Source organism: Amblyomma mixtum, chromosome 4 (assembly GCF_055824585.1).
Source record: "Amblyomma mixtum isolate Tamu chromosome 4, ASM5582458v1, whole genome shotgun sequence".
NCBI lineage: Eukaryota > Metazoa > Arthropoda > Arachnida > Ixodida > Ixodidae > Amblyomma > Amblyomma mixtum.
The window spans coordinates 115872111-115900062 of record NC_143015.1 but is presented as its reverse complement, the minus strand read 5'-3'; the positions used below and the strand labels follow the sequence as shown (position 1 = coordinate 115900062).

Sequence of the window (27952 nt, the reverse complement as noted above, 5' to 3'; positions counted from 1 at the left end):
CCCTCCGACCCGCAAGCATGGCGGCCCATAAGCCTCTTAAACGCAGATTACAAAATAGTCACATCTTTACTGAACACAAGAATGCGGACGATCCTACCTCACCTAATCCACCGGGCTCAAACCAGCAGCGTCCCTGACCGCTCTGTGTTTGATGCATTGGCACTCACTAGAGACCTGTTCACATTTGCCAGCAGGACGGGCTTCAGCGGGTGCTTTGTTTCACTAGACCAGGCGAAAGCATTCGATCGGGTGGAACACTCGTATCTGTTCGGAGTCCTTGAAGCCTTCGGATTCCCTCCGCAAATTGTCAGCAGGCTGCGCTTACTTTACGCAGACCTGAATGCTCGCCTCTCCGTAAACGGCCACCAGAGCGCTCCCTTCTCAGTCACCAGGGGCATAAGGCAAGGATGCCCTCTCTCCCCAACATTCTTCGTGTTATGCCTGGATCCACTCATCCGGCGCATTAACGACACCCCATCCATACGCGGCTTCCCTCTGCCTGGCCAGGGCCAAATCAAGGTATCGGCCTACGCCGATGACGTGTCGCTTTTCCTCAAGGACGAGGATAGCTACGCCGCTTTTTCGCGGCTGTTTCTCGAGTACAGCGAGATATCTGGGGCCCTATTGAACAGGGGAAAAAGCAAGGCATTAAGGTTTGGCACCTTCACACCGAACTTTGCGGGCGAGGTGGAGTGGGTGCAGGGAGTGAAAGTCCTGGGAGTAGTATTCCTCGCCAGCGGAGAAGTAGCCCGCGAAACCTGGACTAACCTCCGCACGAACGCTGAGAAACGCCTCTCGGTGGCGTCAACTTTCCGCCTTTCAATGGCAGAGCGCTGCTATATAGTTAAGTCCACAATCCTAGCCGCATGTTTTTTTGTCGCCCGCGTCGCAAACCCACCGCGCACGTTTGCGCGCAGGCTAACCTCGGCCTGTGGCTCTTTCGTTTGGGCGGGCAAAACCGAACTTGTGTCACGAATGTTCATGCGCCTTCCATCGTACATGGGTGGGTTTGGTATACCTTGTATCCGCACCATGTGCAATGTGCTCGCCTTGCGAGGAGTACGAGATCTTGTACGCAACCCAGACTATCCCGGGAGAACACTCCTCACATACTTTCTGGGTACAGCGCGTAACGAGTTTTTTTCACAACACGTGGTTGGCCCTACAGCCGAGCAGCCCCCGGCATTTTTCGTTAATGTGCGTCGCACACTGACGTCGTTGACTGCCAGCGTGCCCGATCTGGATGTTGATGAAACCCCGCCCTCCAGGATGTGTGAAGCACTAACGGTCGCTGCGCTGACCCGCGAACAACTCCAGAAAACGAGACGGGCACGCTGGCGCCAACTGACCTCAGCTACGCTTCCTGCAGATGTCAGGGACTTCGGCTGGCTGCGAGGCTGGCGGGTCCTGCCCACAAGAGACCGCCTTGCGGCGTGGGGCGTGGCGCCCTCCGCCCGATGCCCGCAGTGCGGTCTGCTTGAAACTTTGCAGCACGCAATGTTTGAGTGTGTAGTTGCGCGCACCTTTTGGACATTAGTGTCACGCATGTTTTTAACCCGCCTGGAAGCGCGCACTAGTTCTCCCGAAGTGTTTCAAAATATGCTCTGTGTCGGCATGTTCGTTTTGTGGCGGCAGCGTGGAGTGGCATCCTTAAATGGGCGTCCGCAAAGAACAATGTTCCCAATGTTGCAGCGCCTGCGCACGCGCCTCTTTGAACAAGCATGCATGGACGATCTGTCAATGAGCGAGGCTGAGTTCTTGCGCAAATGGTCGACATACTTTATCGTCCTGCGCGGCGGTCGAGTATCGGCATTTCTACTGCATTACTGACGTGCTCAGTGCTGCGTCACTGAGCATGTGCTTGACTGATCAGAGCATTAAGTTCATCTGTTTTGTTTTGTATTTTCTATGTTAAAACAGAAAAAATAAACTTCTCTTTCTACGCCGCCACCGAGTGAGTCAGTTCTTTTGCGGGCGCAAGTCAGCCCAAATAAAGACCTTCGTTTTGCAAGTATTTCTAGTGTCTTCCTGACCGCTGGACTGCCGTCACTACAACGTGACATCTGGTGGAGGTGCGGGGTAGTCTTCCTGGTACCGGACAACCCCTACAAGTCGTGACGCCAGCCCTTTGAGTTGACTCCAGTCTACCCCGCAGCCTCTGGAGCCTCCAGCCATGCCTTACGCCGCAGCAGTGCGCCGTCCTGTACCTCGACGACGGGACCCAAGCCCCTATCGCCGTTAGCCAGCTGTGCTGGAGAGCCGCCCTCTCACCCCAACTCGCCCGTCCTACGAGCGTCGTACACGGCCGAGGAAATGCGTCAAGTGGAGAACGCCCGACCGGCGCCGCCCACAATGCTTCCACTGCGGAGAAGCCGGTCACATACTCCGGTACTGCCCATACGGGGGAATGGGCATCCGAGGGTTCCCTTACGACGCCCCACGACCCCGGCCCGGCCGGCGACCAGCCGAGGTCGAGGATTTTTTTGCGTCGGGAGGGATACTCATCGCCGAGCTGCCTGTCGCGTTCTCCGTCGCCATCGTCGCCGCGCTAAGTATCTCCTAGCCGAGGGTACGCAGTGCGTGGACGCTTCCCCAACCCCCGAAGGTTAAACTGAATAAAGCAGCCTCTGGAGGTGAGGTTGCTTCTGAGCGCAAGAACTAAGATCCTCTATCGACGAAAACAGAAGACCATGCCCCCTACGACGACGACGACCCCTACGACAACGACGACGACCCCTACGACGACGACGACGACCCCTACGAAGACGACGACGATCCCTACGACGACGATCCCTACGACGACGACGACGACGACTACTACGACGACTACTACGACGACGACTACGACGACAAAAACTACGACAACACCGACGATGACACGGCCAGACTTGAAGCTTTTACCGCTGCCCTTACACCTTATTAGGAAAAAGGACTCTAAGTTCTCGAATCATTCTCCGTGTTTAATTTCAATTTAAAGCATCGAGACGATGCTTCTTTGGAAGGGGGGTAATGCCACGTATCTTTCTAGCGTCCGTTCGTTCGCGCAAGGCCGCAGAAAAGGTGTGTTATCATTGTTGTTCGTGACGCGAGAAGCGACCGGACTAATCTCGATTGTTCACAGCCATTAACAGCTGCATCTACTTGTTTCTAGATTACTCTAGATGATCTCGACCTGTTATCTCGAAGTTTCCTTGCCGGCTTTAAATTGAACGATGCCGCTAGCAGCGGGCATTCGTAGTTCGACGATTGACGAGCACGCTTGTTGCTTACGCCGCCACCGAGTGAGTCAGTTCTTTTGCGGGCGCAAGTCAGCCCAAATAAAGAGCTTCGTTTTGCAAGTATTTCTAGTGTCTTCCTGACCGCTGGACTGCCGTCACTACAACGTGACAATATTTCAACGCTCCCAACGTGTTTTGAAGGAACAAAACATGCGTGCTGACCGTGCCCAAGTGAGCGGCCTCACTCAGTTTGAAGGTCTGCAAAATCATAAAAGTAAACAAAACGAAACAAAAAACGTAAGCTACCTTGAAATACGCGACTTCACAGCTTTCCCTTCCATTTTTTTGTTTGTGCGATGGCTCAAAAAAAACCCTCTTCTGAATTCGCGGTAGATGGACTCCCTATCACTATCGCTAGTCACTGGAAAGTGTTCCAGTGGAAAATTTTGAACATTTTCTTTAACGTAAAGAAAATTTTCTTGAGCTGTATTATTCGCAGTCCACAGCGCGCGCTTCCCATATTCAGGAAGAATGTGCTGACCCACTTTCAAGATAATGCTGAGAGCAGCGTCGGCCGCTCGCTTACGGACGGTGAGCGAGCATGCTTCGTTCGTTCAGAACGCGCTTGGGGGCGCTACAGTACGGTAGAGTAAGATCATGATTTTGTTTTCATATTTTGCGAGCTTTCCTTATACGCTTGAAAAAAGAACACGTTGAAGAGGCGTTGCTGCAGAAAACTGGATCGGTTGTTTCGTAAGCCCCTCTACAACTTAACGGAACTTACGGATTCATCTCTGAAGCCTGACCTTATATATATATATATATTGCCGCGACTGGATTTCGAGCCCGCGGCGGCTTCGCTGGCCACTGCATGAGAACATCAAGCTATCGCCGCATTTTTTTTCAACATGCATGGTATTTATTACGATGAAATTATATTCTATTTACACGACCTATCTACAAATCTTTCCGGAAACGCCACGCAAGACGTCACAAAAAGAGAGAGCAACAGAGCACTGGACAGGATGTAAGGCTGAGCGCCTCACTAACAGGGAGTCCCACTCCGGTTTAAAGTTGGTCTGTTCGCACACTTCCCTCAGATGAACAATCATTTCGCGGAAATGAGATCTTGTCGGAACTGATTCACAGTGCCGGTCCTTTATTCTAGCTTTGCATAAGCTGTGTAGTCAAATCAGAAAAAAACATATCAAGATGTTCGTCAGCGTATTGCACTCCGGTGAGGTAGTGTATGGTATGCGAAGTCAAATACTCGTAAATTTGCTGTTTCAAGGTCGTTGCAAGGCATCCCAGAACAGAATCTTGTGTTTACAATAGATGAAGCAGTGTACAATTGTTTTAGGAACATCACAAAGCTGGCAGTTCACAGATGACGCACAAATTCCCCTTTTCTGAAGCCAAGTCTTTCCGGGCAATGTTTTCGTATGTAACTTGTAGAAGAAAGTCTTTGTGCACAGTGAAAGTAACATTTTTCGCACCCGCGTAATGACATCGTGCCCTGGCAAACTACAACGAGCGGTAAATAGGAGGAGGGAAAATATTGAAATAGGCGATCGCACACCGTGTTAAACTACAACACACACTCACGCTCTGCATTGCACATCGTCGTCTTCACCAACTTCCATCTTCGGTGCCAACAAGATCAGATCAGCTTAAACCTTGATCAGAGCTTAACCTGAGGTGTGCTTGATCTTGAGCTTAACGTGGGATGCGCTTGACCTGCCCTTGATCTATACCTTCGGTCTCGTGTACTCATTTTCCACGCCACATCACTCTTACGCGGTGAAGTCAACAACTGAAGCCTAGAGGCGACCCTCGCCTGGCGTGCTCTGCTAGCTTCGCTGCCGAAGACGTTGCGGAAACCAACTGTACCTTACATTTAATGAGTGGTTATTCGATTTGTAGTGTACTGGTAACGGAATTAGACCTTTTAAAATGGCCATCTGCTAGTTCTGAAGCACAGTGCGCTGCAGCTTGGCTGCGAAGCAAGTTAAGCCTACCAACGCCTAGTCAGCGGCGCGCTGCCAACTTGCACGCCGGTTGGCGGGACATTATTGCAGTAAGGATATGCCTTTTTTTAAGGATATGCCTTTTTTGCAGCCATTTTACTGTTTCGCGTCCCTTTGGTGTGCTCTCGTTGATGCCAGAAGCACTTCGTGTGAAAAGCACAGGCAACCGGACATGTACTACGTATGCTGTCTTCACGCCCGACAAGGCAAACAGCAGTGAAACTGGCAGCCATGCAGTAAAGCGTATCGCTCAGCACACACTCACAAAAAGAGGCAGAGTAGGCATCTGACAGCCACTACTGCCTGGCTTTGATAGGATTAGAAGTGATGTCCCTTGCGATCCGAAGTACTGCGGCGGAAACGAGGCGGCGCATTTCAGTTCTGAAAAATACTGAGATAACAAATATTTATCCTCACAAAAGATGCCCATACGTTTAAGAAACTGAGCATTACAGATGTTCTCTTAACAACTCTCAGAGGGGAAAAAAAAGATGCAGCGGATGACCACGCCCATGAGGGACGAATTCGTAGTCTAGAAAGAGTGAATCCGCGGGACACGCACTAGTTCGTTGCTGGCGGACTTCCAAAATATCCGCTCGACATCCGTTGGTTCGTTAAAAGTAAACTTTGAATATTGCCCAGAAAAGGCATCCGGCAGGCGTCTCGTCTCGTCTTGGCCGAGGACGTTCGGGTCTAAACGGGATGTCCGCTGGATATTCATGGTGCATTTTGGGGGTGTACACTTGTGCCACAGATGGGGAAAGAGAGCTACGCCAGCGCAGCGAACAGTGAAGCGAAGCGCCAAGACACCCGCTTCCTACATTTTCGCATACATCGCCTCGCGCCAAATGCGTTCAAATCACCCGCGCCGGCTTCCGGGTCACGTGGCATTAGGAAGCTACACCCCCTGTGGATTCTCCACGTGAAAATAGAACAGACGCTATCTGAAGGCGCTCTATCCCCGTCATAGTGCCTAGGATATAGTAGGCACTATAACCTTATGGCGGGTCCACGGTGGTTAAAGCGCTTGTCTACTGAGCCGGAGTTTCGATTGAGGCGAAGCGCAAAAGGCGCCCGTGTGCTGTGCGATGTCAGTGCACCTTGGAGAAATTATTCTTGAACCCTCCACAGCGGCATCTTTCACTCCCTCCTTTATCCTTTCCCTTACGGAGCGGTTCGGTTGTCTAACGAAATATGTGAGACAGTTATGCGTCATTTCCTTTCCTCAAAAACCAAATTTTAAATCCTCAAGCATCTGGCATCATTGCTTCGCTTTTATTTTGGTTATCAGTTTTTCTCTTTCAAAGCGGTTTAAGTCTGCGCTTGCGGCCATCTATCCCATGTTATTTCTTTTGCATGGTAAACTTAGCTATGATGCCTTTCCATAGAATTGCACTCTCTGACGAACCTCTTAAACGCGCACATCACTCAATTCGCGTTAACACGTATCCCACGATAACTCGTCTTGTACACACACACACACACGTAACTAATTTTAGCTTGCACTTCGAGTCACCAACGGAACAAATTGACCGAACGACGTTCAGATCTCGCAGAAAGCACCCATGGTGCAGTCCGCATGGATTATAATTCACCAAGAATCATTCTCCATATCTCATCAATATCATTCGGTCAATTTGAAACCTAATGATGACAAAGACTGCATGTGCGGAATTGATTTCACCCCCCTGCCGACCGCTGTTTAGGCATCGGTGAAGAGCAGTGCAAATCTCAAAACAGTCACTAGAATTTCTTTGAAATCTTAGAGAATTTACTTGTTTAGTAATTGTCACCTTCGTGCAAACTTAGCTCTTTATTGAAAACTTAAGATTATTGCGTACGAGATCAAAATTCTGCATTTATCTTCAAAGTTTTATTACAAGAAATATATCAGTTGGTTTGCAGTTTCGGCTACAGGTGGCGACACTTGTCACACATGCCAAAGAGGGAACAAAAGCACAACAACAAATTGCAAGTAATACACGTGCTTCCGCGAACTCGTGTTTTACCTGTGCTCGAGCGAACACGTGAAGCTGCTTTACGAAGTCAAATAAATTTATAGATAGTACACTATTATCAAGTCGCCCTAGCCGGTTCTGAAGTCCTACTAAGCGGCATGACGGCGTGAGATGTGCAGTACAGCGTGGGAGGCCAGCGGCTAGTGTCGCTATGGGTGATGCGTGTTCCGATAACTGCGTGATAAGTGATGAAACTGGACGCAGTTCGTCGGCTACGCGGGGAGTGCTTCGCCGTGTCCACTACGGTCGCAAAATACGTTTCCAGCCACCGTGCCGTGATGAAGCAGGACGCGCGTAGCGGCTTTCAGCGCGCGCGTCGCGGAAACGCCAGCACCGCTCTGGCGCTTCTTTCACTGCTAGGTAACTAATAATTTCACTACTATGATTGGCCTATAGCTACGACCGAACGCTGCGAGCACGTCCTTTTTTACGTGCAGTCGTCCCAGCGGCGAGCGGCAGCGTACCCATGCGAGTGGTGAAGCAGTCCGCCGGACTAGACGGACTGTCAGCAATGCACGGTCAACCGCAGCAGAGGCAGTTGAACCGCGCGGCGCCGCGGCCTTTCTCGGGACCCGAGCACCTGAAGCAGCTGCTGGGGCGCTGCTTCAGTCACACGTCGGAAGGGTACCTACCGACAGTGCCTCGTCGTGATATGACGCTGAGGCGGCATCGGCGGGCTCGCATTTATAGCCGCGCGGACGTTGGCGCAGGTACCGCTACAGCCTGTGCCCGTTCGACAACGCCACCCAGGCCGAAGAGAGCGCACGCTGGAATGCGTACAGCGGCATTCTCGGGTAGGTTGTGCGAATGGAATTAGTGAGCTCGTTTTGTAGCAGCATATAATATGTGCGAAATACACTTGTTTCATTTCTTGGACTCTTCTAGGTTATAAAAGCTGCGTTTATGGCGAGAGTGGTCTCGTTTTTTGTGATTAGGACACAGTACCCTATCAATATGGGCCAACTTCTGTCTGTCCTCAAGTCCCTTAAATACTATATGACTGTATGAACCTCCATGCTGACCTCATCAGTACTACAAAAGTAGCCCACAATGGTGAATTTTCTATTCTCTATCTCTATGGACTATAAGAGTTGCATGAAGCTTCTAAAGAACTTCTGTAAGAGTTGTAACATCTTAAGAACACTTCTCCAGATGTTTCTAAACATCTATGCTTTTACAACAAGACTACACGAAGGTTCTATGAAACCCAGTTTGAGAACCCCTGCATTGTTCTACACTGTTCACTTTGGATTAACCGTTGTGACATGGTAGTTCTTTGGAACTGAAGAAGTGTATAAAAGTTCTGTAGAGTTTCGATGCTACAAAAACTTTCTAGACATTTTGGTGACATAGCAAGGTTTTGAGTCTTGTAAAAGCATATATGCCTAGAGACATCTGGAGAAGTGTTCTTAAGATGTTACAACTCTTGCAGAAGTTCTTTAGAAGCTTCATGCAACTGTTATAGTTCATAAAGATAGAAAATTCACCATAGTGAGCTACTTTTGTAGTTCTGATGAGGTCAGCATGGAGGTTCATGCAGTTATACAGTATTTAAGGGACTTGAGGACAAACAGAAGTTGGCCTATATATATTGATAGAGTACTGCGTTCTAATCACAAAGAGATCACTGTCGCCAAAAACGCAGCTTTTATAACCTGCTTTTATAACCTGAAAAGTCCAAGAAATGAAATACAAGATTGAAGTTCATCCCCTATTTTTCCTGTGTGTGTGTCTTTTGCGCCATTCTGAACTTCAATCATGAACCAACTAGCCCCAAAGCAAGTTCTTCTGAAATACAAGCGTTGTCATCACCTGGCAATTTCACAAATAAAATGTGTGCATCGACAACAATTTTTGAGCGCAGATCGCAGAGCCTACACTATGCCGCCATTCACTTCAGAATGGTGGCAACCCATCTTTTTTAGTAAGGACGTCATGGGTTTGAATTGTCTGGCGGGAAGATTTTTAAGTCCAAATTTATTGGTGATGAATGTGTCTCTTGCTGCCTGACAAAACGTCAGTGTAGTCAGAAAGCCAGAGAACCAGTTTTTACTGTGAACAGTAGTTAGATGAAGTTGTCCTCCATTTTAATGCAGAAATTTCAACCACAAATTTTTGTGCTGTTGAACAAATCATTGCAAAGCATGGAAGCATGCAAACGGGTGCCTTGTACCGTCTTTGTGCAGTGTCTGGCAAGGGTGGTCGGCAGCCAATGGCAGCCTGGACAGCATGCACTACGGCAGTGGGGATAGCTGTGGCACAGTGAACCGCTCTGTTGAGGTCGGTCTCGAGGCTTCTCTTCCAGTCATTTGTCCCAGGCCTGTAGTCTGTCGTCGTGCTGAAGACTAGTGTGCGCCTAAAAAAAAAACTAACAAACGGTCTGACTTTTTAATTAAAGTCACTCAAGTGGTTTTCAGTTGGTTATGGTGCAGTCCTTTATCTTGGGATTTGATTTCACAGCATGAAGTTATTATTGAACTCGCACTCCTGTCAAACCACCTGTGCATCGAATCCTTGGGAAGAAGTTGATCATCAGTCAAGCTGCTGTGTTTAGCTTGCATTAGTGTCTCGAATATGTGTACTATCAGCAAGAAATGAAATGCGAACAAGACAACTGAGCCACGAACCCCAAAATAAGAAGCTCATAGCAAGGGAAAGCTCAATACTGGCGGAGGGTAATTTGACTCGGAAAGCATGAATACTGCTCTTCAGAAGTGTTACTCAAACTCGCTTCTATTTGCTGTCGAGGAGCTAATATGTTTGTGTTTTTCTGTTTCTTCCTCAGTTTTCTTGTTCGCATTTCATTCGTTGCTGATAGTACAATGACAAGACATATTGCTGAGCTGGTTCGTGCATGATGCTTGCTGACAGTGTGGTGATGGCTGTGCTTACAATTTTTAAAACATTGATGCTATCGGCTTCAGTGTAGTTTGCTATTATAGTAAACATTTTACTGCTTTCAAGCAGCTTAGTACTACACATGCATCTCTCTGTTGGTGCCAATACATTTTTAGTCTCACTAGATGCCTACAGGTGGAAAAGGAATGGTAAGGGGGCACAACAAAGGGACCAGTGTTTCATAGCTTCGTTTAGTGATGCTAAGATGTCAAACCTAACCTACCGTTACGTACGGCAGCATCTGTTACAAACGACGTTGCTTCTTCTGGACGTGCGGCCCAATCAGTTTGACCGACGCAGGTGCGGCTCACGTGTGGCCGCCCCCAGACGTCCCTGGTAGAAGTGAGTGAACCGGAGCGCTGCCATTACACCATGGTGCTGAGCAGCCCGGTGGTGTGCCACCCAGATTCACTGCTGGTGTGGCCCATCCTGTCCGAACACCAGCGGCAGCGGTGGAGCCTAGCTGACAACAGACTCTATTCCGGGGAGACCACCACAAAGGCAAGTGGCGAAAAGCACTTGTAGCTCTTAAAGGAACACCATGGGCAGATTGAAGTTGGCCTGCATCATTAGATTACTGTGTTCTCATGACAGACACTGCTTTCACTGAAAGCAGAGCTTTTACAAGCTGGACAATGTCTGGATTCGCTGGGCTCGCTTCCAGACAGTGATCACGAGTGCTTTACAGGCTGGACGACACGAGTTTGGATCAGGTGGCATAAAAATGTTATTTGCAACTTTCTCAGCAGTCAATGAATCTTTTAAAAACACCGTCATAGCCAGAAAGAGCCATTAAATCAATTTTTGCGGATATAAATTCAGCAGAGACAGCATACTTTGTAGTGGCGCTAATGAGGTTGCAACGTCAGTACATGCTGTCATAAGTCTTCTCATGTTGTCGTTGCATTACGACTCATAAGAGGCATAGACTGTCATGCACTGAACAAAGAAGTATTTGTTTTTAGCACCGGAAAATAAGTGTTTTCTTGTAAAAGTTATGGTTTGTCCGAAGTATTTCCTTCCTCTACAAAAACCTAAAGACACGTGAGGAATCTGCATTATCATGTTTCTTCCACAGGCCCGTAACTTAACTTCCACTTGTTGCCTTCACTGTTTCGTTCATCAACCTATTTTTAGGAGCTCCACAATCGCATGCATTTATACTCCATTCCCTCGCATGCTTGACGATCATTGTGTGGTCATTTATAATGTCTTTTTTTATGGTTTTGAGTATTTGCTTGAATTGTGCAGTGTTTATTTTATGTGGACTCGTCGTGAGCTTTCTGCTCTCCTCTAGGCCTCTGTTAATGTACAATCCAACTAGTACTTTTTACTGCTTATGGTAGTCATACTCGCCTCGTGCAGCAAAGGCGTTTCTGTCACTATTCCAAGGTGCTGACATGTCCACATGCTCATTAAATGCTGCTTCATTAAGAAGAAAGCTCAGCTGAAGCTATTATCGCAAACTGATGATCCTTTTGTTATCATGAATACTCTCTCTTTCTCTCTCCATTCATAGATGTACAGGCTCGGAAGGTGATCGTTGCAGTGTATTTGTGTACCTGTTATTGTGCTAAATTTATGCATGTTGTATACCTACATCCAGAAATATTCAGCATACAGCCCTTCTTGCTTATCTTTTCTCTTATTTTTCATCTTAAAGGTACACTAAGGGCAAATTCATGTTGACCTGTATCGATGGATTACTGCATTTTAATGACAAAGATGCTATTTTAACTGAAAACTCTTGACTTCATAGCATGAAAAAGGCCAAAACATGAAATACAGGTGTCGCCGTTGCAGCCCAATTTCACTGGTAAATTGCAGTGCACAGACACAATGCTTTTGGCCACGTATCCAAGAGGCCTGATCACATTGCCATTTGCTTCCAAGGGGTGATCGCAGAGTATTTTTCGTTTTAGACTTCAGGAGTTTGACGTCATTGGCAAGAAAATCTTTAAATGCAATTTTTTCCTGCTAGACTGACATCCCCACACCCAGAAAGAGGCATAGAATAATATTTTTACCGCAAACTAAAATTGAATGGAGCTCTGCTCACTGTCCGTTGAATTCACAAGTGTACTGTTATTGATAAGGACGAGGCGGGCTGCAGACCGAAATATTTGAAGACCCTATCCCTAAAATATTTAATTTGTCATTGTGATGTTGTCCGCACAGCTGCATTAAGTCGTTCTGTGCAGCACTTTGGAAGCTGCTTGTTGGCAAAGGTGTGCGTGATCTGACCACTGCAAGCCACATCTCCTTTCATGCAGCCTTTCATGCAAGAACAATTTGAAAACATCTGCTGCTGACCATTACCGAGACGAAACATTTCAGCAGTATATCTTGAGAGATGAGCTGCTAGGGGCTAACAGTTGGCAAAATGCTGTTCAGAAATGCACCTGTTTCGGTTTGGTTTAGGTTTGGTTTATGGGGTTTAACGTCCCAAAGCGACTAAGGCTATGAGAGACGTCGTAGTGGAGGGCTACGGAAATTTCGACCATCTGGGGTTCTTTAACGTGCACTGACATCGCACAGTACACGGGCCTCTAGAATTTCTCCTCCAAAGAAATTCGACCGCCGCGGCCGGGATCGAACCCGCGTCTTTCGGGTCAGCAGCCGAGCACCATAACCACTGAGCCACCGCGGTGGCAGTTTCGTGGTTCAGCTAGTGACATGTCGCGTGTCTGTCTGCACTGTGCAGCACTTATTGGCAGGCAATGTAGTGCATTCACATTCCAAAAGCTCTTTCAATTTGCTTTTGACTCAGATTGAAAACAATCCTTAAAACTGTCGTGTTCGTCGACCAAGCGACGCCAGGCCGCGCCAACAGCCCTTGCCTCCTCCGCGCAGACTCGCCGCCCGCTTCCAAGAAACAAGCGCGGGCCGGCCGCTCCCACAAAAGCAGGCATGCGTCTGTCTCCCCCGACGACATCGGATCCCCACAGCCCGTCGACTGACGCATTCCACAGCAGCGGAAGTGCTTTCTTGCACACTCGCTCTCTCTCTCTCTCTCCCTCTCCCTCTACGGTAATAAACCCCCAGTCTATACCCAGCAACTGCCTTGAGAGGTTCCTCGCATGCGGGGCTCCCGCGCCCCGAACTAACACAACCATTAACACTGGCGACGAGAAGTAGGATCTAGAACGCACGCAGTTCGAAGTGTCACCGATGGCTACTGGAGGACTACACGGTGGCATCGAGCCTTTTAACGGCAAGAATTGGTCATCATGGATACAGCGCCTCGCCTTCTACTTCGTGGCAAATGACGTCTCCAACGAAGCAAAGAAGCGCGCGCTCCTCCTGACGCTATGCGGAGCCGACACCTTCGAGACTGCCTGCGCGCTGGTCGCACCGAAGACTCCTGGAGAAGTCAGCTATGAAGATCTGGTCACACTTCTCCAGAAGCACTTCGATCCCAGACCATCTGAGCTGTACAGCCGGTACGTTTTTCAGCGACGTGACCAGCTGCCGGAGGAGTCGATCAGCAGCTACGTCGCAGCCCTCAGAGGTTTGACAGCCGATTGCAACTTTGGGGTGCTAACGACAACGTCTGCAACATCGACGCCTCCGACAGAAAGCGATACAGCCGTCGTAACGAACCCCACCATGCTGCCCCAGGACGTCATGCTTCGCGACAGGTTCGTGTGCGGGATCCGCGACGAGCACCTGCAACAGAGACTGTTCGCGGAGAAAGATTTGACGTTCCAACGTGCTTTGGACCTAGCTCTGTCATCAGAAAGTGCGTCAAGGCAGCAGCGAGGACTCAAGGGAGCGACGAGCTCCGCAGAAGTGCACAAGACTTCTCAACCCACAAAGGAATGCAAGAACGCACCGCAGCAACGGCGTTGCTACCGATGTGACGGCTTGCACGACGCTGCTACCTGCAAGTTCAGGACAGCTCAATGCCGCTTTTGTTCCAAGAAGGGTCACATCGAGAACGCTTGCATCACTCGGAAGAAGAAAAGCAAGGGAGACAAGTCTAACACCAGGCAAGGAACGCACAGTGTGAGCGCTCAGTCCGCGAGCAACGACACTACGCACAGCGATCCATGCTACGAGCTTCACGCAGTAAGTGGGCGAAAACCCTGCCCCAAATACCTTGTTGTCGTTGAAGTCGAGGGAAGGCACCTAACGTTCGAAGTCGACACGGGTGCATCATGTTCTCTGATCAGCGAGGCTGTTTACCACCAAACATGGCCAACGAACGCCCCGAAGCTTTCGAGAGAACCCCTTGACCTACGCACTTGGTCGGGAGAGGAACTTCGCACCCTCGGATCAGCACAAGTTCGTGTGCGATTTAAATCAAAGGAATGTGTGCTACCCCTGCTGGTGATGAAAGGAACTGGCTGCAACTTGCTAGGACGTGACTGGTTTTCGGCGCTGCACATCTGCGTGCAGGGAATTAACCAGGTAGCTGAGCCAAGTGAAAAGCTCCGGGAGGTTCTCGCACGCCATCCTGATGTATTCAAACAAGACATCGACGGCTACGTGGGACCTTTGGTTCATTTGGACTTGGAAGAAGGCGCAAAGCCAAAGTTCTGTAAGGCACGTCCAGTACCTCTAGCCTACCAAGAGCCAATGGAGGAAGAGCTCGACCGTCTGCAAAAGCAAGGCATCTTGGAGCCGACGCAACATGCCGTGATGGCCACACCTTTAGTGTGGGTGCGCAAAAGGGACGGCACATTTCGCGTTTGCGGCGACTACAGGAGCACGGTAAACGCAGTGGTCAAGAAGACGGCGTACCCGCTACCGACAACCGCGGAGGTATTCGCAAAGTTGCGGGGTGGCACCGTCTTCTCAACGCTTGACCTCTACCAGGCCTATCAACAGCTCAAGGTCGACGACGAGACAGCCGCATTGCTCACCGTCAACACCACCAAGGGATTGTTCAGGGTGAACCGGCTGCCTTTCGGAGTTTCTGCTGCTCCTGCCATCTTCCAGCGTATGATGGATACAACACTAGCAGGAATTCCAGGGGTGAGTGTTTACCTTGACGATATCATTCTCAGTGGAAAAGACACTACAGAGCATGCGCAACGTCTGGACCAAGTCCTGTCGAGGCTAAGCGAGAAAGGGTTGCGCCTCAAGCAAGAGAAATGCCGCTTCGGCATAAGCTCAGTCGAGTTCTTAGGACACAAGATTGACGCTAAGGGTGTCCACACGACCGAGGAAAAGGTCCAGGCAATCCTTCACGCGCCGAAACCGACTGACAAGACCTCTCTGCAGGCCTTCCTAGGGCTCCTAGCATTCTATGATCGCTTTTTGAAGAACAGAGCTACGGTTGCCGCAGATCTATACAAGCTCCTTGAGAAGAACAGGCCCTGGGCGTGGGAGAAAAAGCACCAGACTGCGTTCGATGCGCTTAAGAGGTTGATACGATCTTCAACAGTGCTTGCGCATTATGACGAGACAAAGCCTCTCCTTCTGTCCGTGGATGCGTCACCATATGGCGTCGGCGCAATTCTCGCTCAGAAAGATGCGTCCGGCAGAGAGGCTCCCATTGCTTTCGCGTCGCGAACTTTGGGAAGCGCGGAGAAAAACTACTCCCAGCTGGACAAGGAGGGTCTCGCGGTGGTTTATGGCGTGAGCCGCTTTCACCAGTATATCGCTGGCCGGCACGTGATCGTATTAACGGATCACCAACCGCTCCTGGGCATCATGGGAGAAAAGAAGCAGTTACCTCAGGTGCTCTCCCCTAGGATGACCCGATGGTGCTTAAAGCTAGCCACGTACGACTACGATTTGGTGTACAGGCCTGGACGCCTGCACCAAAATGCTGACGCACTCAGCAGGCTGCCACTGCCCGCCCAGGTAGATGAACCATGCCCACCTGGAGATGTGCTCATGCTGGCTTCCACGCCAAGCTTCGAATTGTCCCCACGTCAACTCGCGGAAATGACCCAGGATGACCCGTTACTATCCCGCGTAGTGAGAGCTGTCGCTATTGGAGAGCTGCACAGGTTGCCAAAACAGGAATTTTCGGTGTTCACTAAGCTTGGACCTGAGCTTTCGCTACAAGAAGGTTGCCTTCTTAGAGGTATCAGACTGGTCGTTCCGGCGAAAGCGAGGAAAGACGTGCTCGGCGCGGCACACTCTGGTCACAGGGGCATAGTTGCTATGAAGGCATGCGCTCGAAGCTATTTCTGGTGGCCCGGTGTCGACAAAGACATCGAGAACCTGGTCAAAAGGTGTTCGGCTTGCTGCCAGCATCAAAGAGCGCCACCCAAGGCACCACCTCCCGATTGGAAGCGCGCGACAGCACCATGGCACACAATCCACGCTGACTTCGCGGGCCCCGTGGAAGGAAGGATGCTGCTAATTGTTGTCGACGCGTACAGCAAATGGCTCCAAGTGCACTGCATGCGAAACATACAGTCATCGACTTTGATCGAGGAACTACGAAACCTGTTCGCGACGTTCGGCCTTCCCGAAAGGCTGGTAACAGACAACGGCCCGTCCTTTGTTTCTACGGAAATGGAAAATTTCCTAAAGAAGAACGGGGTGACGCACATTACGAGTGCGCCCTATCATCCAGCCACAAATGGGCAAGCCGAAAGAATGGTTTTCGACACAAAGCAGGCTTTGGCCAAGGACCAGTCTGGAACATTCGCGTGCAGACTGGCTCGATTTCTGCTCAAGCAGCACACAACGATTTCAGCGACGACGGGCAGAACGCCAGCCGCACTCATGTTCGGTCGCGAGCTCACAACGGCACTCACACGCATTCAGCCACGACCTGCTGAGGAAGCGACCTCCGACCACAGCGTGGCTAATTCGCTGAGAGGAGTGCACGTAGGACAACCGGTCTTTATCCGCAACTTCACAGGAAGCCCTGCTTGGATTGAAGGAACCGTATTAAAGAGGCTCGGACATCGATCTTGGCTAATCAAGTCTAAAAACGGAACGGTTCGTCGGCACCTGGATCACATTAAGCCAGGTGCAGCAGCCTACCCGACGGATGATCCGCCGCCAGACCATCGGACGAACGGACCAGCAGCAAGCGAACAATACACTGTGCCGGCTCCGTACGTGATCCCGCTGCCAGCGGAAACTTCGCCTGTGTTCGATCGGCCTACAGCGCCCCCCTCCGAACATGGAGAACCGGCGGCCAGTCTGGACGACCGTGCGACGCAACCTTGCGGAGACCAACCCAACGGGTCCACGCAACAGCAAGCGATACGACCCCAGCGTGAACGGCGCCCGCCCGACCGATACGGTGACCACAACTAAGGAGGAAGGGATGTCGTGTTCGTCGACCAAGCGACGCCAGGCCGCGCCAACAGCCCTTGCCTCCTCCGCGCAGACTCGCCGCCCGCTTCCAAGAAACAAGCGCGGGCCGGCCGCTCCCACAAAAGCAGGCATGCGTCTGTCTCCCCCGACGACATCGGATCCCCACAGCCCGTCGACTGACGCATTCCACAGCAGCGGAAGTGCTTTCTTGCACACTCGCTCTCTCTCTCTCCCTCTCCCTCTACGGTAATAAACCCCCAGTCTACACCCAGCAACTGCCTTGAGAGGTTCCTCGCATGCGGGGCTCCCGCGCCCCGAACTAACACAACCATTAACAAAAACCTTGCTCATTTCTGTATTACTGACCTGCCTCATTCCAAGATAGCAGGAGTAGGTATACAGTAGTTGGATAGAGTTTTTAAGTGGCCTTATGTAGCCGTTGTGTAAAGAACCTTGTGTACCGACATCAAAGAAACAGAATAAACTGGTTTCAGCCACATTCAGTGCAGAACTGTTTATTTTTGTTCTCAACAGATTGGGGCTGGCAGTTCGTTTGGGAGCTAACCAACAACAAAAACGTTGCCCTCGAGTGCAGTTACTGTCTACTCCCAATTCTGCCTTCCTGCAAATCGAAACCCCCCCAATGGGTTCTGTGGTGGTGTTTCTGCAGGGCCATGCCGCGGAGCTGGCGCAGATCCTTTGGGAGGCCGGCCTGGGCGTAGCACCACCTGCGCCGGCAGCGAAGCCCGCCTTCGCCAACCTGGCTGTCCAGTGTCACACGGTGAGCGTTGAATGTTTGTCGCGGATGGACAGTGGCTGATTGGTCCTCTTCTGTCGTAACAGGCATACCAGGAACTCGACGATTAGGAACGCAGGAACGGCTGGTGCAGGACCTCGTGCAGCCGACGAGCCTGCAAGTGGGGGCCGCAACTACTTAGTGAGGAAACGAACAAGCTTTGTTGCTGCCACCTCTGGTCACATTAGTTGGAAACTATTTTGACAATGGCGTGTCATGAAGAAGCATTACCACCTAACGAAGCGTTTATTTAATCAGGCAGTAATTACCCATTGACATCCATCCGAGCGCAGCCATACGGCTACAAAGGAAAGCTGTACAGCTTTCTCAGAAACTTCGTAGTTAAAGAAAAATTCGCCCTGGTCCGGGGTTCGAACCTGGGACCACCGCTACACCGGAGCAGTCGCTCTACCAACTGAGCTAACCAGGACGGCAAGCTTATGGTAGGGCGAGAGCGAATTGATCAATAACTTGAAGTGGGAACTGAGTTGGTCAAATGTTTAGGGGACCAGGACGAATTTTTCTTTAACTACGAAGTTTCTGAGAAAGCTCTATAGCTTTCCTTTGTAGCCGTATGGCTGCGCTTGGGTAGATGTCAATGAGTAATTACTCCCTTATTACAAATCTCTCCACCTAGGGGGATTCCACGAAACATTTATTTATGTCAGGTCTATGTGCGTGTTGTTCCTTCAGCGACGATTTGACTTTATAATTTAGTGCTCAAAACATGCGCTTGCTGCCTATCTTGCAGTAAAAAACAGCCTCTCTTTATTGCCTTCAGCTTTGCTGGCACCTTCCTGTGTATTCCCCCTGTGTGAACAGGCATGACTGTTCTCCACATTGAACATTCAAGCCTTCCCCGAAATGCAAGTGTTGAAAAACGTTGCCATAACTAGTCACAATGCAAAAGTACACCTACAGCTTAGTGCTCACTTCCCTATGATGGCAAAACAAGGAAGCTATAGAGAGTGTCTTGAAGAGGGTCTTAAGTGATTGCATTAAATATCCGGTAAAAAAAAATGCAAGAGCTGCAAATTGTGAGGCTGAACAAGCCTTAAAATATACAGTCCTCTTCCTCACCAGGAATGTATCGGTATACCTGATAAACAAGATCGGTCCAACTGTTGCAGTCTGAAAGCAGCAGTTGTGGCCTTCTAGGAATTTCTTAGGACTATGTAAATCAAGAACAAAGCCATTGAACAGTTCAACTGCAGTGCCCACACCAATGTTTCAAGAACATCCACGCATCATCCCCGACATGTCATAGGATATGCCAGAGTTTCTCGGGTCATTCGCATGTTGTCAGTGCAAAATTTGTGAACTGACCGCAAGCACTTGCTCACTTTTCCTCCACAATAATTAGCACGCTCACCACACAGCATCTATGTTCCTGTAAGGAATCCGTATTTGGTTGTTACTTCTGTACTGTGTAACTCTTCGTCAAGCATTAGCCATTTTGCAGATAAAGACATGCAGTTCTTGTGATGGCTGTTGCATCTTTAGCTTCAGATAAGCGCAAACTCAACTTTAGGTTTTTAACAATGGTTTTGCAGCACCAAGTGGCCAAATTCTAATGGCAGCTGCGTGAACAAAAACTCCACAGTATAATGATTAATCACAGTGTGTGACAAAACTGTGCCTAGCCTAGTCCAGAACAGTTCACAGCAGTATGTTTCATGTTCCATTGTCTTTTTAGCACAGATTGTGCTAAAAGTCATCTTTGAATTTGATATACCGCAATAAAAAATTTTATTACGCAACCGTTTTCTTAGAAGGCCCAGCATCTTTGCTGTTACCATGACTTGATAGACCAGTAGCAGGTTGGGCATATTTCCTGCGTATATGTGCCTTCCTTCCCCTCAGTTTTGTTCTTCAGCGTTACAGTTTCTTCAAGGATGCAATACTAGTCAACCCAAAGGACTGCCCAACTTTCCTCATCTGTTTGAATAATTAAACAGGCAGCAATAAAGGAATTTTTTGTTACCACTCCAATAACTTCATGTTAACATATCGGGGTGCAACTACTGATCAAGGCTAATAATTCATGAAAATGTGTTCAGACACACACAGGCTGAGCTGCTTTTACTTTCTCCTGAGCCACTATGTGCACAAACATGCATTCAAACCCTTCTGTCTTGGATGCCTAGGTCAATTATGAACTAACAATTGCCACCCTGTCAAAGGCTACATGGCAAAGAAAAAAAAAAGAAGCTCACATTCACCAAACCTTGCTTTGGTGACGTCCACGGCAGTTTGCAGTGCCACCCCTTTTATTTCATTTAATTACTTCCCACTTCCTGACGCATTACAATGAACCACTACCGTGCTAGGAAAGTAGCCGATTATACTAATGACTGAAGCTTGATCGCCCAGACTAGATTGATGGCTTTCCTAGGCATTTCATTCTAGAGCAAGCCAGGCACTAGGCTGGAAGATGCTTGTACCTACTGGAAAACAAGCTTGCTTCTGATAGTGCTTAGATTTAAACTCTGAATGTCCCACATTCAAGGCAGATACCCTGCCACCAAGCCATCGTCAGTTCATTTACACATAGCATATTTACTTGCACAATAAAAACGCATAACAAATGCACGTTTAGTTGTATTAGTGAATTATAAATTTTTTCTAATATATTACTTCGCGTAGTGGATGGACAGCCTAAATTTCATCAATTTTTTTAGACTGCTTTCATTGCATTAGTAAACCGGTAAGCTCCGATAACTTCCGCTGACAAATCAGTGTAAATCCAAAGTGCTCCGACAATTCCTTGCAATTTTTCTGTCGATTTTCCCTTAACAGCTGCTGTGGTGGCTCAGTGGTTATGGCGCTCGACTGCCGACCCGAAAGATGCGGGTTCGATCCCAGCCGCAGTGGTCGAAACTCGATGGAGGCCCGTGTACTGTGCAATGTCGGTGCACGTTAAAGAACCCCAGGTGGTCGAAATTCTCCGGAGCCCTCCACTACGGCGTCCCTCATAGCCTGAGTTGCTTTGGGACGTTAAACCCCATAAACCAAACCAAACCTTTTCCCTCAACATTTGAACAAAAGGGTCGCAATTGTACAAGTTATAAGGGTAATTTGTTATGGGAAAACAATATCCTTCATGACTGTCTGTACCTTGTGGGGTCCCAGGCCCGGCTGTAGTGTCAGCTCCTGCTCAGAGGCTGCCGCCAGGCGCTCCAGACTCTGCACAAGAAAGCCGATACCATTGACATCACTAGGTACAAGGCTCAAGAAAAAGCACAAGTTCAACACGAGAGTTCCAGCTTGCCTGTCTGGGCATCGGGATTAGAGTCCCGTCATTTATTACAATTTAGGTTCTTAGGAACATGAACCGCACCTCACTTCTAGCCGTCTCACTTAACCCTTTGAAGGTTTTTGCCGTATATGTACGGCGGCGGTTTTCTGTCCTGCAAGGTCTTTGCCGTACGGGTACGGTTTCGATCTTCCGTTTGAAATTTTGCGCCAAAAGAACAATGCGTGCTCACTGGGGGGTGCTGCCACCTCTTAGGACTTACAAGAAGTGTTTGAATTTTGTGCTGCCTTCTTACGGAGATAAGCAGAACTTATGTCTAGCTTTAGCGCGGCGGCACAGACTGCGGCAACACCCCTTTTGTAGTTTTGGTTTCGCCGCGAGATCGCAACGGAGTCGCGCGAAATTTGAGTTTTCTTTTTGTGGGCACTATCTTGCAGGGGCTGCCGAAGTTGATTTCTATCTTTATTGGCGCTGCTCTTAGCTTGCTTATCACCGTTGCTCCCGAGGTATTCTCGCCCTCTGTGGCAACGCGCCTACGCGGTTTCGATTCCGCCGCGGGATTGCAACGGAGTCGCGCGAAACGTGTTTTCTCTTTGTGGGCACTGTTTTGCAGAGGCGGCGAAAGTTGATTTCTATCTTTATTGGTGCTGCTCTTAGCTTGCTTATCACCGTTGGTATTCTATTCTATTGAACATTTTCCAGTTGTGAGTGATGCTGTCACCAAAGTACTGTTCGTAATTTTTTTTTACTATTTATTCTCGATTATATACATTTTGTAGGTCCAAGATCCGCAATAAAGTAATTTGACCACCTGGGAAAGTTTTCTTCAAAATAATTCGACCCTCAAAGGGTTAAGAGATCGTTCATAAGGCTCAGTCATATGCATCGCTCTAAACTGCTCTCTCGAAATGTGCCCATCAAAGCGGACTTCAAACTCCCAACCAAAGCAAGGGCGGGGTGTACAGGAAGCAATAGATAAGGACCTGTCATCACACCGAGCAATGCCTTTGTCTCAAGTCGTTTTGGGGAAGCCACAGGGGTGCACTTTTTTGTTGCAGGTACTATCGCGCTCAATATGAGTTGCAACGCGCGGTCATCGACCGGGGCTCGTTCCGTGGTGTGCCTCCTCCAAACAGTCACTCAGAATTCTGGGAGAAACTGCTGTTCCAGGAAACAACAGCACCCCCGCTCAGGAAAAAGTTTCTCCCCGAATTCCGAGCGGCTGTTTGGAGGAGGCACACCACGGAACGAGCCCCGGTCGATGACCGCGCGTTGCAACTCATATTGAGCGCGATGGTACATGCACCTGTTTATACACAGTGCATATGCCTACAGGAAATAGCTGGCGGCCTATTCAAATGACAGAGAGGACGAAAAGGAGACGTAGTCAAGAGTGGCATGAAATGAAGTGGACTGAGGAGATTAAGATAGAGTGTGCCCGCCACCAACAAGGCACAGCAGGCCTTGTGCCAAGCTAAGCCAGGAAGATGGAAATGATCAGATCCTATTTCCATCTGTGTCCCAGTTTGCATACTGCCACTAAAAACATCAAGTAAGGTTGCTTCATGCCAAGACGGTAAAACATCTGCACTCTTCGACATGCTCGGTGTAATCCATGACATCTGAAACTTGAAGGCCACAGCAGCCACCCACCTCAAAGGAGCTCAGCAGGGCCACTGCGTCGGGTCGATTCAGGGACCGCACCGAGGACAGGGCATCCGTCAGCTGCAAAGCACAGGTGATTAAGTGCAGTTTTTGGACAAGCACACAGTACCAGCACCATCGTGACACTGCGGTACACTTGTGGATTCAACAGAAACGCTCATCACAACTGGGGACGGGACTGATTCCGTCGCTTCGAACTTCATTACTTACCTCCACTAGTGTTCAACCAAGAACGGAGTCTTCACTTTCGTGCAGCAGCTATCCAGAAAGCTGCCACCAGCATGGTTTAAACAAACAACCATGCTGTTTATTTTACAAATACTTGAAAGATGGGACTCAGTCAAGGCCCACTCAGACCTTTTAGCCCGGAGAATGTTCCAGTGTATAACTGGAGAATAAATTGAATTTAATTGAATTGAACTGAAAGGCACGAAGAGGAAACTGACCTTGGAGAGGGTGTCGCCATCCTGCCTTTCCATGAGCGCGTCGGCAGGCTTAGCCTCCAGGGCCTTGTAGGTTTCCAGGTGACGACCGGCCTCTTCAGCACTGGGCACCAAATCGGTTTTCCAGTCAAACATTGCACACACCAAAAGCGACAATCTATACCATCTATTGGGACGCGAAATGCCATCAGACTGCTCTGTCAATAAGGTGAGTCATGATTTAGCAATTGCTGCATGTCGGCAGATCGGGCTCGTGGCACATGGTTTGGCCTGAAACTTGACAGGCGATTAGACGTCTCTGTACTGTGCGGTGTCAGTGCACGTTACAGAACCACAGGTGGTCGAAATTTCCGGAGCCCTTCACTACGGCGTCCCTCATAGCCTGAGTCGCTTCGGGACATTAAACCCCATGAACCAACCAACCAACCAGACCTCTCTGAATGTCTGCAAGGCGGGCAGGCTTGTAATAAATAATTAAAGCACAGAAAAAGGACAGAAGATAGTTTTCATTCCACGGAATAGCAACTATGAGATGTGTGCATAACATGGCGAAAGTAGAATTAAAGTTTTGAGTAGGGAAAGAAGGAGCAAGGGAAATAGATGGCTTCTAATGGCCCTACTCTCTACAGGAATATTTCTTTTCTTATTTTTGTTGTTTACGGGGTTTAACATCCCAAAACAACTCGGGCTATGAGGGGCGCCGTAGGGGGGGACTCCGGATAATTTCAACCACCTGGGGTTCTGTAACGTGCACTGATGTCGCACAGTACAGAGTCCTCTAGTATTTCGCCTCCACTGAAATGCGACCGCCATGCTCAAAATTGAACCTGAGTCTTTAGGTTTGGAAGGTAAGCGCCATAACTACTCAGTCACCGTGGCAGCTCTCTGCAGAAATACTCCACTTCCAATGAAGCTGGGAGATGAAGAGCTCTGATATCTCTTGTTTTTTTTTCAAGGATGACACTGAAGCTCATCTACATTAAGAAGACACTAAGGTCAGTTCTACCTAATTTTTGTTCTTAGTAAAAATCGATGTTGTCTTTTTCCAAGTACACTGATGTTTGTCTGACAGCAAAAGAAGCATTTATTGCTTAGAAAATTGCATTTAAAGTTTCCCAGCCACTCAAATGAAATTGAAGTGTGCACCAAAAAGACTCCGTGATCACTGTCTTGAAGTCAATTGAGCTGTAGCCTAGCCTCTGGGATCTGCGGAAGGAACTATGGCAACGCATGCAGTTCACTTCCAAAATCCACTAATGAGGAGACACCTGCATTTCATTTTTTGGCCTTTTCTACCTCATAAAAGCTTCGTTTTCTGTGAAAATAGATCCCTGTCTTCACAATGCGGTATCTATTGATGCAGCCCAGCTTCAATGTGTCTTCGGTGATGTTACATTCTCTTTCATTTCATCCCCCTTAATTTTATTGCTTGTTTTTATGCACATAAATATCAGCAAAGCTAACTGGAAGATGCAATTAATTTAAGTGGCCCATTATTGAAACCAACTTTATTCTTATAAAACATACTGCTGGCTTGATACCACAAATAAAACTCTTAGGCAATACTTGGTGGATCATTTGAATGTGCTAGGAGCCAAACGTTCGTTATATCCGAGGTTGACACAGTAAAGTTAGTTTCTTGTATCCGAGGTGGTACACTTAGGTTTGTGATACCTGATGTCAGCAAAATAAGTTTGCTAAATCTGATATGGCATACTAAGGCCCGTTATATCCAAGGTAGTATACTACTAAGCTTCATATATGTAGTACACTTGTTTCTTTCATAGTCTGGAGGGCCCACAGTGGCAGGTAGGCCATCTGCCAATGGCTACTGAGAGGCGAGGCTCGTCATTTCCACTTGCATTGACTCTTCTAATGCTAAGACATTAACAGCACCAGTGATGTCAGTGGTTAAGCAAGTTGAAATATATACGTATTGCAACATTATTATGAAAACTAAACTATTTCTCAGATACATCCAGAACAGACATGTGAAAGTGCGTACGAAACCTGTTGGTGAAGCTGCTTAATTTCACTAAATTGGTGCCTAATGCTGAGTGCTGAAGGAGATGTAGCCCGTCAGTCAAGATGAAAAGTATGCAGCCATTTCTCGCAACCTTTGGCACCACTGACACAAATTTTGTACTTTTCAAAACAAAATAAACTCTTATACTCTTAACTCATTTCACAACAAGCTTGCATGTCATTGTAAGCTGCATTATGCCATGAAACTTTTAGTGCTCGTACCATGACCTCAAAACATAGTGTGATGCTGCGTGAAAGCGCAAAAAGTATAAACCCAAGTTACCTCCATGCCAGCATCAAGGTGCAGTCGGCAAGAAGGGACACCTGGGACAGCTCACGCAAACTAGGATGGGGGTCGGCCTGCACAAGCAACAACCAACACAGTGTGCTATGAGCAGACCAGAGGCCTTTACTGGCAAGAATCTTACACTACACATGCACACATTACTCTAGACACAGGGGAATACCACAGTCATACCCAAATCCTTGCTGATGTGCACAATACAACAGCAAAACAATAAAGTTTATTTCTGTCTAGCTGAAAAAATGAGAACGACTGCACTTCTGTGCGTCACATGAGGTACTACAGTCCAAGTTTGGTAATTAACTAGCTTAATTAGAACTACTGCTTTGTTTGACCTGGTAAACATCAGCAGTTTTTGAAAGGTTCCCTTTAATTCAAACTAGGCATAATTAGAACACCTTTTCAGTCTACTTCTAAATTGAATTGTTGAAAATTGACTTCGAACAGCTCACTACAGAGGAATAAATATTATTACTGCACATACACATACAAGAAGTAGTGTGGCCATTCAAGTGAGTGAGAGTTTTGGCAAACGGTAAGCACAGTTTGGTTTTGACAAGGGCAGCTCAGGAAAGACAAGAAGAGCTACAAATGCATCATCACGCACGCCACCAGGCATGAAACCTGTGCTGCAGTAGAAGTGGTATCAAGACGCATGCACATAATTCACTGTCACTGTCTATGAGCAAGAGTGTGACACCTGGCTACAACAATGTTTGTTCGTCCAATTGCACTCACCTACTGCTCTCAATGCACAGACATCCACACACCCGACAACAACACTCTAACGGTGTACTTGGGAGTGCACTGGCATCTTTTATGAGTGGCATACGACCCAAAACATCATCTTGCTGTGCACGAACATTTGCATGAATGACGGCTTACTTCTAGTATCTTAAAAAGCTGTATCAAACCAGGAAGGCAGAAACGAATTTCATAAACGTACTACATAGCTCACCATTCAAGAGTCCTAGAGAAGCATTTGGACGCCTGTGAACTTGATTCAGTCCAAATTCGATTTCAAAAAAACAAAGGTAAGGGTGGAACATGTGTGAGAGTAAATCCTTCCTTCTAAAAGGCTCACCACATCCACTTGAACCAGCAGAATGCGGAGCTCGTAGGCACGGCCCAGGGCGCGCAGGCGGCTGTGGATGTACCCGGGAAAGAGCTGGTGGTAGCGAAGGCTGCGAAAGTTGTTTAATCAAATCGTCAGAATTGACAGGTGCCGTGCATTAACACAGAGGAGATGGAGAAGCAATTGTACTTCTAATGTTAGGCTCCAAAACGTTCTTTATTTACTCTAGATTAAGCTCCATACCCTGTAAATATGCTTTGCAAAGCCACGCAAATTCACAACACGATAAGCTGTACAGGAGCGCTGACCTGAGGTAAAGCGCGCAAGTAGTTTGGCCCAGGACGTAGTCGGGCTCGATATCGCCGAACTCCCACGGCACGCTGCGAAGACTCTTCAGCAGCGGGTTGCCTTTCTGTGTGCACGACACCAAGAAGCGCAGTGGGATCAGAGCCGTGAAGAAGTTGAGCGGCAACGCAATTCGTTTATACTTGCCTGTCGTGAGCTAACAATGAGAGCGCCGGATCTACCACCCTTGGAGGTTGGTTCAGCAGGCCTGCGATCATGGGCAGATAACGTAATCATTTAGGCACAACGGCTGGTACGATCACGAAAGACCTACTTTTCTGCCTCAGTGGACATTCCGCTGACAGCTACGGGCAACGGCGCAGAGCAACAACCGTTTGTAACTGCAGAAACAGAGCTCCGGACTCTAGCTCTCTGCAGTGTGACTCGATACACTTATGCGGCCGTTGATAATTTAAGTTTTCCTTGAAAGGACGAAACTTTCTTGAAAGCACTAGCAGAACGGAGTAGCCTTGCCCCAACACGCCGATCCCACAGCGCGCCGTTGCTTCCCGTCGAAATTACTTCCGCCGCTGTTCACACGTCTCCCAGCTTACCGTTGTTGCCTGCACGTCTGCACCTACACTTTTTCCTCCATGACCTACACCTACACGCGATGTGCACCCGGAGCTAGCTACCAGCCTGCATGACG

The 27952-nt window shown here is 48.6% G+C and overlaps 3 protein-coding genes across 7 annotated transcripts in view; 1 reads left to right on the top strand and 2 right to left on the bottom strand.

Annotated features, from left to right (window-relative positions):
• LOC149348004 (uncharacterized) overlaps positions 1-6877 on the bottom strand; it is a 51434-nt gene extending 44557 nt beyond the window's left edge. For 3 of the 4 annotated variants that reach the window (XM_089587842.1, XM_089587845.1, XM_089587844.1), the window contains exon 1: positions 4824-6877. In XM_089587842.1, coding sequence (XP_089443968.1) covers positions 4824-4832 — 9 coding nt within the window. In that variant the 5' untranslated portion in view covers positions 4833-6877. The remainder of the gene's footprint in view (positions 1-4823) is intronic. The other variant, XM_089587843.1, reaches the window with a different exon arrangement.
• Positions 6878-7207: 330 nt separating this feature from the next.
• LOC149348003 (N-acetylglucosamine-1-phosphotransferase subunit gamma-like) lies at positions 7208-19950 on the top strand. Of its 2 annotated transcripts, XM_089587849.1 has the most exons (7): positions 7210-7623; positions 7701-7891; positions 7978-8057; positions 9450-9543; positions 10462-10662; positions 18065-18175; positions 18238-19950. In XM_089587849.1, the coding sequence occupies exons 1-7, from the start codon at positions 7452-7454 to the stop codon at positions 18259-18261; spliced, it is 873 nt and encodes a 290-aa protein (XP_089443975.1). In that variant the 5' UTR covers positions 7210-7451; the 3' UTR covers positions 18262-19950. The 2 variants fall into 2 exon arrangements, with proteins under 2 accessions (XP_089443974.1, XP_089443975.1); XM_089587848.1 differs by having other exon boundaries at positions 7208-7623; positions 18065-19950.
• Ercc1 (DNA excision repair protein Ercc1) lies at positions 17894-27840 on the bottom strand. The gene is made up of 9 exons (XM_089587853.1): positions 27578-27840; positions 27451-27511; positions 27267-27370; positions 26968-27067; positions 25863-25939; positions 23558-23657; positions 23100-23171; positions 21308-21376; positions 17894-18305 (listed from the first exon to the last, which is right to left on the bottom strand). Exons 1-9 carry the CDS (start codon positions 27595-27597, stop codon positions 18258-18260), a joined length of 651 nt encoding a protein of 216 aa, XP_089443979.1. The 5' UTR covers positions 27598-27840; the 3' UTR covers positions 17894-18257.
• Positions 27841-27952: the final 112 nt, after the last annotated feature.